General features: G+C 42.4%; 1 protein-coding gene across 2 annotated transcripts; it reads left to right on the top strand.

Moving 5' to 3' along the window:
* Positions 1 to 1,594: 1,594 nt before the first annotated feature.
* On the top strand, positions 1,595 to 9,105 carry tdh (L-threonine dehydrogenase). 2 transcript variants are annotated; one of them, XM_076272442.1, is made up of 9 exons: positions 1,595 to 1,711; positions 3,314 to 3,513; positions 3,799 to 3,841; positions 4,049 to 4,119; positions 5,453 to 5,602; positions 6,224 to 6,396; positions 6,539 to 6,629; positions 7,230 to 7,499; positions 7,813 to 9,105. In XM_076272442.1, exons 2-9 carry the CDS (start codon positions 3,324 to 3,326, stop codon positions 7,950 to 7,952), a joined length of 1,128 nt encoding a protein of 375 aa, XP_076128557.1. In that variant the 5' UTR covers positions 1,595 to 1,711; positions 3,314 to 3,323; the 3' UTR covers positions 7,953 to 9,105. The 2 variants fall into 2 exon arrangements, with proteins under 2 accessions (XP_076128557.1, XP_076128558.1); XM_076272443.1 differs by lacking the exon at positions 1,595 to 1,711 and adding an exon at positions 2,728 to 2,795.
* The last annotated feature ends 4,684 nt before the right edge of the window (positions 9,106 to 13,789 follow it).

Genomic DNA, 13,789 nt, shown 5'->3' with positions numbered 1-13,789 from the left:
TCATGCTGCTTCTGGAGAGCTGGAATCCGTCCATCCTCCCTCCCACCTCTGGCATCTGACCTCTGTATCATGTGAGGTGGGAGGTGTGTAGACGTGCAAAGCTTCACACACACACAGACAGAATTCAATTCACTTGGCTAGAAGTTATCAGGCACTCTCCAGAATTATGCTTTACATCTATGAGGCCACCCCTACCCCAAACACACACACACACCTGAGAGAAACAGCAGGAAGCCTCCTGAAGTGCCCTCCACTCCTCTCACAGTTGCCTACCATTATTATCACTAACATTATGCCATCAGACTGAAGTGCCGCACCCCCCTCCCCCCAAAACACACACACAGCCTCAAAAGTATTCCACGCGAGGTGACAGAATAACCCACGGTTATTAATAGAGGGGCTTCTTCCACTGACGCTGTTCCCGTCCATGATGGTAGATTTGTTTTCTGGTCAGTGTTGACTTATTGATCAGGCGCGAGGGGGAGTGTGGCTCTCATCCAGTCATGTTTTAGTTTCCCCCCGGGACCCCCCTGTTATCTCGCCTCAGTCGCCTTGCCAACACAGGGACAGTCTTACCAAGTGAAGTATGACAAAGATCACCCTCCTCCTCTTGCCCTCATTTTTTGATATAGTAGCCTAGACCTACTGCTCTGTCAACTGGATTATTTTACAGTAAAAATCTTTTACAACCATTGGATGTAGCCACTTTCTTTATCATTGTGATTCCTGTTGATTAATTCCAAAATTAAGTGAAAGGATATAGACTATGAAGTCTGCCTAAGTACCGGTAACTCTGTTAGTCATTTGTGTTGTAAGTTAGTTCCTGTCATGTTGGTGGTGAAGAAACTACTTGCCAAATGTCAGCTGATGCCTTCTGGTCATGTCTATTGCTTGTCAGTGTTGTAATCTGAACAGGGACCAACCTTAATATCACATCTTACTTTTCTCTTGACATCTTGACCGTAGTGTTGACTTGAAAATGATATACATCAAGTAGTAGTATACATCAACAGGTTATATCAACCTTGTGTGCAATTACTTTAAGCCTTTTTAAGACTGAATATCACGCCTGGACCTAAAGCCATAGAGTCAACATGGAGAGGATGTGCCATTCTACTATGTATGAACACATGGTGTGAACAATAATGTCTACATTTTTGTGTGCCATTCTATCTTATGCGATTGAGGGTTGAATACATTATAACCATACTATAACCAACTATAATTGAACATAAATATGTGCATTGGTATAGAAAATAAGTCCAGATATTGTCAACTAGCAAATATTCAAAGACTTGGTTGTGCAACATCTGCATGTGCTTTCTAGTCCAGGCTTGCCTGGACTAACTTGTGCGTAGGCTATGCCTAGATACTGTACATAGCCTCGTGGTCTGCATGGGTGGGTGAAGGAGGGAACAGTGGAAACATGTGCGACCTTAGAAGCAGGCTTTTAACAGCATGACATTTCTTATGACGTAGGGTAGGAGTGGTAATGGTGGGGGAGCCGCACCTCCAAGGGTCCGCCAATAGGAACGAATGCCGGCTTGTGTTGAAGCCAGATGGCAGCTGATATATATACCGTGTGTCCTGGGCTGATGCAATAGAGAAAGACTATCATATGGTTGCTGACAGAGAAAGGGCCAGCATCTCATCTTTGACGCGCAGTGTCGATCCAAGTCTATAGGTTATTAATCTACATACTTATTTATTGGTGAGTGGGAATCTTTTTAAATTATTATTTCAAACGACTTCTGTAGTCTATAGGCAAATAGCCTAAGCTAGTCCTACAGATTGTAGATTGTCATTGTTCATAAATGATCATATCCAAGATGTGTCAAGATAGAGTGAAAAAAAAGTTTGCTCTACATTTGAATAATTGTAAGATAATTGTTTCTAACAAGGCTAAATGAACAGTCTGATAGTTTGAATGTGAGTAGTGGAAAATACTGTTATAGTCAGGATGAAACGAGAGTGGTTGCGTCGTGCGTATGGAAAAGGGCAGACCCTGCCATATACCATCAGGTTGCGTCACTATTGGAACGAATTACTTGGGTCACTGAGCAGCTCTTCTCTCCATCTCTCTGCTGTCGTGGCGACTGTAGTCTCGCATAATGACCTCCTTCAGCTAGGAGTGATGTGTTACCCCCTAAACCCGATTCTCTCAACCCAGTTATGCAACAGCCAACCGACGTTCGTGATGTGAATGTCTGAGGCTCTTGCATGGCTTGGTTTTACAAAGCACACAGGCTTGCGCAAAATTGGTAGGCTAGCCTATTCTATCCGAGCTGAAGATTAAACAACAGGCATTACCCAGTGCCATGAATTCGGCTAGCACGAGCCATCTTAAACTGAGTATTGTGGTTCTGGATTGTTTCCACTGATATTGGCCATTATTTTAAATCATCAGCAGGCCAATTTTGGCCATGATCGCCCAATCAGAACATATGGGACAGGTTATGGTTACCGCAACATTGCTAAAAAAGTTACCCTATATATCACCATTAGACTTTAGTGAGTGGCTATTGCAGTGAAAGTACCTAGGCTTGCTTCTTGCGATTTTCTATTTTCACATCCGATTGCTCGGAGAAACGAACAAAAGATAATTGACCACTACCCCACTGCCCCTCTTGCAGCCTTCACGAACCTCGAAAAGAATAGCAAATAGCCTACCTGGCACTGTTTACTCGAGCGTCAACCAATAATCGTGTTCTCATTGGCTTAGGTTGAAGGCAGGGCAGTATAAATTCTCTCAAATTACACATTTCATTCCTTTCGAGCACGCACACCAGTGTACGGTAAGTCGACTGTGGGATACTGCTCATCACATGCAGTTTTTACTTAAATAATGTGTTTTTGTACGCTGGAGTCATATAGTTCCACCGTAGCCTACTGTAGACCTAGTGTAACATTTTTATTTTTATTTCGCAGAAAGTAAATAAAAATAAAATATTCTATACGAATGGTTAAATGGGTCGTATGTGTTTGTTTCAATTCAAGCAACCTAGATAGCCTTTACTGTAATGCATGTCAACAACGAGAAACCTACATAGCTCATAGAAACGTTTAAGACACAAAGTTTAGCTTTTTGTTTCAGAGACAATTCTTCCCGAAAGCACTAGCCTACTGCAGTTAACCAATTTGAATACCAGATATGCTGAAGGTGTAAATCTGTTTCACATGCAAATTGTGTCCATCACTTTTCTGCAGTTATTTGCAAGTTCTTTTGTTTTCTTGTCTCTTAAAGCTTGGCTTGAGTAGAAGCCTTTTAGCTGTTGCCAATTAAGATTTTGGTTTCTTCTGCTCCTTTTTTCAGGTAACTGAAGATGCCAGTAATCAGAGTCTTGAGTAGAGTTGCCAAGCAGGCCCTCCTGGCCCCAGGCTGTGGATGCCAGCCAGTGGCAGTGGCTGTGCGTAACATTAGCTTCTCTCCACGCCAGGTCACCTCGGGATCCGATGCCAGCTTCCACTCGGTCTCCTTCTCTGAGACAGACCACCCCAAAGTCCTCATCACAGGTATGGGACGCAGACATGGTTCCCCGTCACTACATTGTTATTTAAGCTGTTACTGTAATTGGTTGAGGAGCATACTTCATTTACCAGGAAACATAACTTCCCCCGAAGCACACACATTGATTACATGTTCACTTCTTCTATATAAAATATGTGAGATATATCTCAATCTATTTTAAACTCCCTTCATATATTTTGTGAAATGCCTTTTTACATGCATTGGTAACGTAATACTGTCAAGCTGTGGTGTTTTCTGTTAACATCATGTTTGTCCCCCTGTCTCTCCAGGTGGCTTGGGGCAGCTTGGTGTGGGTCTGGCCCAAATGCTGAGGTAAGCTGATATGCCCACCATTGCTCCATGTAGACATTATGCCAGATGCTGGATGTAACTATTTGGGTTAGGTCAATAGTTAACAGATCATACTAACAAATTCAGCTGACATCCGTCAGAGCTTCTATAAGAGTTTTGAAATACCAACAGATAGTAGTCAAGGCCGCAGGTGCTTTCGTCATTGATAAGATTTACCCCTTTTTTCAGAAAGAGATTTGGGAAGAATAACGTCATTCTGTCAGACATTAGGAAACCACCAAGCAATGTTTTCCACAGCGGTAAGTGTTTCTGAATGTGCATCAAAATATTTGGGCTTCTTTTTTATTTAAAACATTTCAATTAAAAACATTTATTGAATGTTAATTAACTCTTATGGTGCTATATATGAATAGCCCCTTGAAGCCTTATGCTGCTTTACCTGATAAGACTGTAACAACCGATATGAGAAAACAAAGACATAGTTGTACATACGGTAGTTGCTTTTGGCGGTGTGCCTTTGCACTTCAGATTAATGTGATAACGGCATCTAAAATAAGGAGATTAGATCTTGCCTGAACGTACCTCCACGTTTTGACTTGACTGCATACTTCACATACATTTTCCAAGAGATGTGCCAGGCTGGTCACACGGTTTGGACTGCCCAAGAACAAGGAACCGTACATGGAGAAACTAGATGAATAAATACCAGATGCAGTGCAGCTGAGTGTTGAATAACAGCGTAGATTTTGGCATGAGTATCTACACACATTCTTATGTTTTATGTCATTAGATATTGGAGCACTAAGCCCCTGATTTCAGGATAGTCATTTATGTATCCATATTATTACAGGGTATAGGTACAGGGTGTATGTTTTTCTTTGTTTTGTAAGACATTGGTGAAACATAATTGTAGAATTGTAGATGTGTGGCAGTATAGACTCTGTGCTTAGGAGTAGGAACATAAGTATTGGGTTGGCAGAATGGTCACTGAAAGGGATGTGAATTGAATTGTTGTGAGAGGAAAGGTACCCGGTCAGCACTTTGGGAAATGAATAGTCCGATTCCGGTAATTAGAACACAAGATGAACTGCGACTGACCTGTCAATATTCAATCCTGAGCTGACCTCTGGTAATATGTGTTTTGTCTTTTGGAGGGGGTTGGGGGCAGAGGCTACAGGGAGATAGATTGCTATGTGCTCCAGTGAGCCAGCTTGTCTTCTTCCAAACTGGCAGCTTCAAACATCACAACCATCACCTAGTAGCCAGGGAAACAGTCTTTGTTGTGACATTTTGTTCCACAGTTCTGGAAGCATTTGGCTGTCACCACCAGTAATATGCAACTTAACACCGGTGCATTGAAAACTACTTGCACAGCAAGTGTGAAGATAGATGTGTCATTGTAATTTAATTGTTCGTATCAAATGAAGGGTAATGTCAAATGTCAGCATGAGTGGAGTTGTTTTACTGGATCAAGATTTTGCGAAAAGTGTCACATCTTGAGTTGGCAGTATTAGTTGTTTAAAAGTGCTGAGGCTTTTTTTTCAATGTCAAGTTCAGTGAGACAATTTCACTGGTGGAGGAGTGACTGAGTTTACTAAACTGGCTCGTGTGTATGTGCTTTTCCTTCATCAGGGCCCTTCATCTACGCAGACATCCTGGACTACAAGAACCTGCGGGAGATCGTGGTGAACAACCGCATCACCTGGTTGGTGCACTACAGTGCCCTCCTCAGTGCCGTCGGAGAGGCCAACGTCCCACTGGCGCGTGCCGTTAACATCACCGGTGAGATGGACAACCACGTGGCCACAGCATCTAGAATCCAGAATCTGGGGATTCTTGTATTTTGTACGGTTCAGAATATGCAGTGGATGGATAAGGGATATTGATTACGCTATATTCTTGTATTATATACAGTTCAGAATATGCAGTGGATGGATAAGGGATATTGATTACGCTATATTCTTGTATTATATACAGTTCAGAATATGCAGTGGATGGATAAGGGATATTGATTACGCTATATTCTTGTATTATATACAGTTCAGAATATGCAGTGGATGGATAAGGGATATTGATTACGCTAAGTCAGCACAGACCACATAAGGGCAGTGTTTATCTGGTCAGTTAATTTGTTAACGCACATTAATGTTTAATGTTTAATAGTGTTGTGATATATTTCCTGCAGCTTAAAATTTGTTAAATGTAGTTGTCATAGGGAAATTCTGTAATTGCATTTAGGATGGAATAAAGAACTAACCATTGTTTAATACTTTCAGAATGTGTTAGAGAAGTGTATTACTTTAAGAACGCGGATGTGTTTTACTTCTAGAATGCATAGGACTGTTGCATAAATGTAGGGGATTTTATTCTTTCTCAACCCTTCCTCAATCCTTTCTCTGGCAGGTCTTCACAACATCCTGGACATCGCAGCAGAGCACGGGCTCCGTCTCTTTGTCCCCAGCACCATTGGTGCCTTCGGGCCCACGTCACCCCGCAACCCGACCCCTGACCTTTGTGTGCAGCGTCCTCGCACCATCTATGGTGTCTCCAAGGTCCATGCAGAGCTGATGGGAGAGGTGAGCTGGATGTCCCCTACCACACACAGAACGGCCTAGCACATCTCATTGTGCCAAGACCTCGTCTGACTTTGGAATGTGACCTTAATGCCTGTCTCTCTCTCTCTCTCTCTCTCTGTCTCTGTCTCTCTCCGATCCACAGTACTACCACCACCGCTATGGCCTTGACTTCCGTTGCCTGCGCTACCCTGGAATCATATCCGCAGACTCTCAGCCAGGGGGTGGCACGACAGGTGAGACAGACTCTGGACCTGGGCCATGTGAACACTATCTTCCAAGCCCAGATGGCTTCTGGATTTTTCCCTGTCACACCATGATACCAATGTGCCTGTACACGGGGGGTGAAGGGGTGTGTAGGTGGGTGAGGGTTTTGGGTAACTGAGAGGGGAACATTGATGAGGGCTGCATTCCTGCTCTGTCCCTCACGTAACTATGTTTAGCTCCCCGCTGAAAACTTGATGACGTATGTGTGGGATTGGTCCTCTTTCCACCAATGATCTTGCTTCTCATGTGCCCTCTCAGATTGTGGTTTAGTGGGTGTGAACCTGATGAACCCTGCCAGTGTTCTAGAATGTGTAAAGAAACAATCCCATATAATTGACTTTTTACTGATCCTGAGGTGCCAATCAAACAAAGATCATCGGTTCTTTCTTTTCCCTTAAAGCTTAGATGTACCCACTGATAAAATATATCCCAGGTCTGTTCCCAGATCTGTCTTTTAACTTAGGATAAAAGTATCTGGTACATGAACAATTCATAACACACACTACCAGGTGTATCTCTGCTGAGTGCCAAGTCTTATTGCTGTGGTTCCATGTCCCTCTTCTTTGTAGACTATGCAGTTCAGATTTTCCACGATGCCATCAAGACCGGGAAGTTTGAGTGCAACCTGAAACCGGACACACGGCTGCCCATGATGTACATCGACGACTGCCTGCGGGCTACTCTTGAGGTCATGGAGGCGCCCGCAGACCTGCTCAGCATGCGCACATACAACATCAACGCCATGAGCTTCAGCCCAGACGAACTGGCGCAGGAGGTCCAGAAACAGCTGCCCGACCTGCAGGTCGACTACAACATCGATCACGTGCGACAGGCCATAGGTAAGGACTTTGTATGAAAAGTTTTTTTCCAGAAAATTGGACCATGGAACTGATAATGTAATTTTGACCAAAACATTTTTATGGGGAAATTTTAAAATTTGATGACATTGTACAGAACTTGATTTAAGAAATTAAAATCAAGTTCTCCTTGATGATATATTAAATTGAATTTTGAGGAGCATCTGAAAAATCTTCAAATGCTTCAACTGTAACCATTTCAACAGCTCCCTTCAACTATATTTTAAGGGAGCTACCCCAGACATTAGTGGCCTTTCTCCAACTGATATCTTTATTTTGTGTCTGTTCCTACTAGCTGACAGCTGGCCAATGAACTTCGACGACAGCAATGCTCGAAACGACTGGGGCTGGAAGCACGACTACGACCTGCCTGAGCTTTGCCAGACTATGCTCAACTTCATTGGCGCAGAGAGCCGCATGGCCCAAGCCAACTAAGCCTGCTCTGAAGGCCATTGAGACATGTACATAGTGTAAAAAACTGTTGGCTTTGGAGAAGAGAGAACTCTAGGTCTGTAAATAGTATGTCCCTGTCTCTCTCTCTCTCTCTTTCTCTGTCTTTCTCTGCTGCTTGGGAAAGCCTTGTTGTCTTATAGCACACAAGTCAGTGCCAGATTCAGAAGGTTCCTTTCTTGGTACTCTTGGCCCCTTAAAGTGGGCACAGAAGACCTCGTGCACCCATCACTACCACCACACACACACACACCAGAGAGGCCTGCAAGTATGTCGCAACTTCCTGGTTGGAGATCTGAGGAACACACAAGCTAGAGGAAGTGAAGTGTGTGTGTGTGTGTTTGGGGAAGACTCCTCTAACACAATAAGAATGTACTTGGGTCATGAAATATACATGTGCAATTCAGGGATACAGTGAGCCAAAAAAACAATGAATATGATTGTTACTGAGGTCAAGATGGAAATACCCATCTAAGGAATACCTTTTAAAGGGCTCTCTTTGATTTTTGTCATTTCCTTTTGATGATTTTTTGTAAGTGTTACTAATATTTTGTATAGATAAATTATACAACACAGCTTAATTAAGAATAATAGTCACATACAAATATTTCTGTGATGAGGTCAAGGAAAATAATACCACTAACAATGATGTATCCTTGCTGGATAAGAAGTTACATAACAACGTCTGTGGACGTACACTAGTATGTGACTATAGTGATGAACATGTTTCTGAGCTACACTCTCTGTATTTGCCCGTGTCTACCTGTCATTTGTTATTCTGCTTCTATTTATTTTGTCTGGCAATGTATGGCCAGAATTTGCATAGGTTGATGAATTGATCAGCCAGCTTTGCACCATAGATATGTCTGAAAATCAAACAAATCTTTTCCATGTTTTTTTTTTTTTTTTGGGGGGGGGGGGGGGGTTACATTACCACAGATTGTCCACACAACAAAATTCCCTCAGTGGGGACGGTAACTCTTTGGGTCAGGAGATATATTGAAATGGATGAATAAGCCATTTTTATTTTTTTAAAGTTCAGTTTTGTTAAATTGTTTCTTATTTGGAGAGCATTGGACATGTTCCAGTCTTTTGTCTTGACAAACCTGCTATCTTATTAAAGCCTTTTTTCGAAGTATTTTGAGTTGAATGACTTTATTGCCATGCCATATTGCCATGGTGATATTGTATTTCCTTCACTAACACAAATTAAATCAGAATGGCAGACTCAGATGAATTTAGAAGAGTACAGAAATAGTTTCTCAATATTAAATTCCATAAACTACAAACACAAAATACCATCTCAAGTACAACATCAGAGATCTGAGCTATAACCACAAATGAACAATGTTGCTAGGATGGTATCAGAATCATAAGTTGGTGAAATTTCACCATGTGATGGGTTTTCCAAGGTACATATCTTGCCAGTTCCTAAATATTCAGTCATTTCATTTTTTTTAATAAACAACAGTAAACATAAAACACACACTCAATTACAGATCTGAAGTATACAGTAACCACAATGTTTTTCTGTTGCTGAAAATCCTGAATCTGCTCAGATCAGTTGGATTTAAGCCAAATGCTTGACTTTCAAAAACAGGTTCGTAATTATTTGTACAATCAGGCTCCTTCCCTGTTTAAGTTGGCAGTCTGGTAGGTAGGCTATAATACACCTCCCTGTGATAAAACAGCCTAGAGTTAAAACTTCAGCTGTACTGAGTAGTAGTAGTAGACAAGCAACAGTGATTGTTGCCTGCCCATGTTTTTGTGGAATAATATTACATAACATGTTGTAAACTCTTCTCCTCAAGATTTGGCTGTGACTGTGTCCGCTCCAGCTCCGGGACTAATTTAAGAGATAACCTTCCTGGTTCAGACATTACATTATATAAGCTGTAAGGAATCGCTGCCAAACTAAATGTAGCCTGGGTCTTGTAATACAATATTCATGGCATATAACCACGGCACCTTTAGCTCAAAGAGTAAACAAAAGTGTCACTGGCTCTGCTATGTCTCACTTGCCAAGAGCAGGAAAGACTGTTCTTGGCTCATGGCTGAAAAATGTAAACATTGTCCGACCCCAAGGAGCCCTAACGACAAATCGGGAGGGAACACAGTGAAGGGGTCAGTGAGATAGCCAATAGCGGCCATGCAACTGGAGAAGCCGAGTCACATTGGTAATGTGAGATTGATCACTGTCAGCTAGAATGCAGGGCAGGGACAACTTTCACTTGAGCAGGAGGTGTTCCAACCAACCAGCACGTCGCTTTATGTAATACCAGTTATGACACAAGTGAGGATAAGTAAAATATGCAGCATGCCCACGGAGGAGTCCTATTATCACGTGGCATTTGTGGACATGGAGCTCATGAATGACTGTTTTAGCTTTATTCATCAAGACAAAAAAAAAGTCAAAATAAAGCTCAGGTTTTTATATACGGAAGAACTGATTTTACATTCATAAATGGTTATTGACATACATGTAACATTGTAACATTCTTCATCAGACAGACATCAAGATCGTGATTTTAGGTGCACATATTTATTAGAAAACAGTACAATTTGGACTGGCTTTTGTGTATAGCCTTTCAAACAGACTGCTAGAGTATTGAGAGTGGAGAGGCACAGGTCCCAGTGAGACCAGTGAGAGGGGTTTGAGCATCAAAACACACAGAAAAACCAGTCACAACCCGAAAAACAGTCAGACAGATACAGAGAAAGAGAGAAAGAGACAGAGGGAGAGATGTTCACTGAATTTCAGGATACACACAAAAACAGACAGAAACAGAGAAAGAATGAGAAACTGTTATTTAGTAGGTAACCTTGAAATGTTTGGTCAGGTTTAGCCAGGTGTTCTGGTACAGTGTGTGGGAAGAACATATGTCAAGATAGCAATGCCCATATGCAATGCATCATATACTGTAACACATGTTTACACAAAAAAATGTACATGCATTAGAACAAGATATAATAAATATATGAGAGACAGACCCAAACACAGAGAGAGAGAGAGAGAGAGAGAGATTGTGTGTGTATATGTTTGTGTGTATATATGTATGTGTGTGTGTGTGTGTGTGTGTGTGTGTGTGTGTGTGTGTGTGTGTGTGAAGGAGGGGTGTGGTGGAGGGGAGGCCTGCAGCTAAGCAGTCAAAATAAACCAACTCCCACCCTCCAACTATACCACCGCGTGTATTATAGAAACACTCTTTCTCTCACTCTCTCTCTCACTCACTCTCTCTTTCTCTCACCACCCAGGTCTGGTTGTGGGGTACAGCAAGCACATGGCAATCAATTATGTGTTGTGCTTCCTGGTGGGATGGGCAGTGTTATGCAATTGCATCTCGCTTGCACATCCACCCACCCGCCCGTCTTCTTACATAGTTCTTGCCACTCCTTTGACCGGTGGGGGAGGTAGCTATAGTATATTTTCTCTGGTCCTCTCTTCTCTCTCTCTCTCTCTCTCTCTCTCCCTGTCTCTCCTTCTCTCCATGTCCTTAAATCAAGGGCATTCAAGAGAGGGGGGAGACAGATTAGTGGCTGAATGGTATTGACCGGACCCTGTGTGCTATAGGACATGCCAAAACACTCTGCTCTGCAGCTGTTATTCACATGGTAACGGGTTGCCATGAGAACACGAAGCCATGGTTGCCTTCCTTCCCCCACAAAATGGACAATGGGAATATCGAGCTGTGCTTCATGGATCATGTAAACTGTATAGAGTTTCGTTCACTAACACTTAGTAGTGTTGGGATGGGTCAAATGTAGTCCATGCATAAAAATCAAGTTTAGCAAGCCACAGTCATTTTTCTCCCCCCATTTTTCTATTCTTTACCACTGCATAAATGAAAGCCTAAGTAATATAGCTTATATAGCTTGCGAGATCCCCAGTGGTTTCAACACTCCTTCTGGCTCTCAGATTCAAAGCAGAAACACTTGATGAGCACCATAGCTCTCTGCATGTCATCCAGTGTGGTCCAAGCAGACAGATGACATATGTCTTTATATGTCTCTATGTCTTCCAGTGTGGTCCAACAACATAACTCTTTCCCCCCAATCCTCTAATACACAATCAGCAAACATAGGAATTCAAAAGGAAAGGCAGCCATCAATTAACACAGAGGCCTCAATAATGTCACAGGTTACTGCTTCCATCACCTTTAGCTATATATCAGTAGGGGCATCTTTTGACTTTATTAACACCTACTACTGCAGTATCACATAATGCTGTACTGTTCTCTGTTGACTCTGGCTCTTGAGCCCTCCTGGTCCTTCTAGATCGTATAGTACTGCCTTTGACACCATTGACCACAGAATCCTTTTAAAAAGCCTGGAAGTTGAAGTTGGTCTGCAAGGCACTGTGTTAAATTGGTTCAGATCTTATCTTATTGATAGATCTTTTTCAGTGCATTTAGGTAATGCTTAACCTGACTCTCGCCAGATGAATTTCGTTCCGCCTAGCTCCACTCATCCATCTGGAACCGATCCATTGAAGTGTTGCTTCAGAAGGCTGGGCCTAATCAAAAAATGCTTGCATATGATTGAATAAGCCACTTGTCCGTCATCTATTGACGTGCTACTTCAACCACTCACATCGAAGCCAACCCGTGATGCTGATAACAGTCTCACAGTCGCTTCTATGCTACACAGTCTCACTCCCTACTCGTCAAACGTCTGACGCATGGTCAAGGGTCCTTGGCGTCAAATTCCAACGAGATAGGGGTACCTTTGCTATCTGCTTCGAGTAAGCCTATTAGGTAGGACTGTACAGTTCTCAGTACACAGTACAGTACAGTACACTCCTCAGTCCTACTCGAAGCAGATAGCGTTGTCTGACAGTCGAGTGGGTTAATGCACGTATTTCCAGAACAGGTCTGCAACTTTCAGGCATTTCTGAGTTCGAATCTAGGCAGGAGCAGAGCGTATTATAATGAGCGCATACGGGGAGTAAAACGACTGTTACGCGCTGTTACAACTGTAGGCTACAATGGTCGCAATACAGAAATATGCGCGTGTTAGTTTAGTTAGAGATTATCGTTATTATTATTATTATTATTTTACCTTACGTTACCTACACCAAAGCTGAATAAAATTATGCAAGATCAAAGTAACCTAAGGTAGCTTATGGCTCTGATGGTCTGCGATTTTTGTTTTTAGATCATTTCAAACAAATCATTAGTCTAACGTGACGGCATCACCTTTGATGGACATTTATTTCCTTTCGTCTATATTTGACGATGAGGGATTAACATTAATGTCTATCTGACGGACCCCCACGTCGGAAAACAACGCAGAAGGTACCCCTATCTCGTTGGAATTTGACGCCAAGGACCCTTGACCATGCGTCAGACGTTTGACGAGTAGGGAGTGAGACTGGGTTGCTTCTATGCTATGTCACATCTATGAAACTCCCGCCCTGCGTCCTGATTGGCTGTACCATAAAATCGGTTGCAGAAATCACTCTCAATTGAAGAGGTCCCAGATGGATGTGAGTGAAGCTAGGCGGAGCTAAGCGGAACGAAATTCATCTGGCGAGAGTCAGGTTAGGTAATGCTTCCTCATCATCTGGTCCTAAGTGTGGTGTGCCCCAGGGTTCTATTTTAGGGCCTCTATTATTTTCTTTATACACGCTTTCCCTGGGCTCCATTTTTAATCAATACAATATTTGTTACCACTGCTAGGCAGATGATATCCCTGAAAATTTGCCCCAGAAACATTGTGTGCCTCTACAAGACCTGCCATTCACTGGATACTTTGGATGCAGTGGAAGTGTACAATGCCATTAAAACACCTGTTTAATAAGGATACAGATATAAAACATCAAA

This window comes from Alosa pseudoharengus, unplaced genomic scaffold, assembly GCF_046254945.1.
Source record: "Alosa pseudoharengus isolate Yale_2024_CS ecotype anadromous, Long Island Sound unplaced genomic scaffold, YU_APseudo_1.1 YU_APseudo_1.1_scf_7, whole genome shotgun sequence".
Taxonomy (NCBI): Eukaryota; Metazoa; Chordata; class Actinopteri; order Clupeiformes; family Clupeidae; genus Alosa; species Alosa pseudoharengus.
Note: the sequence above shows the minus strand (reverse complement) of the source record. Positions and strands in the feature narration are given on the sequence as shown.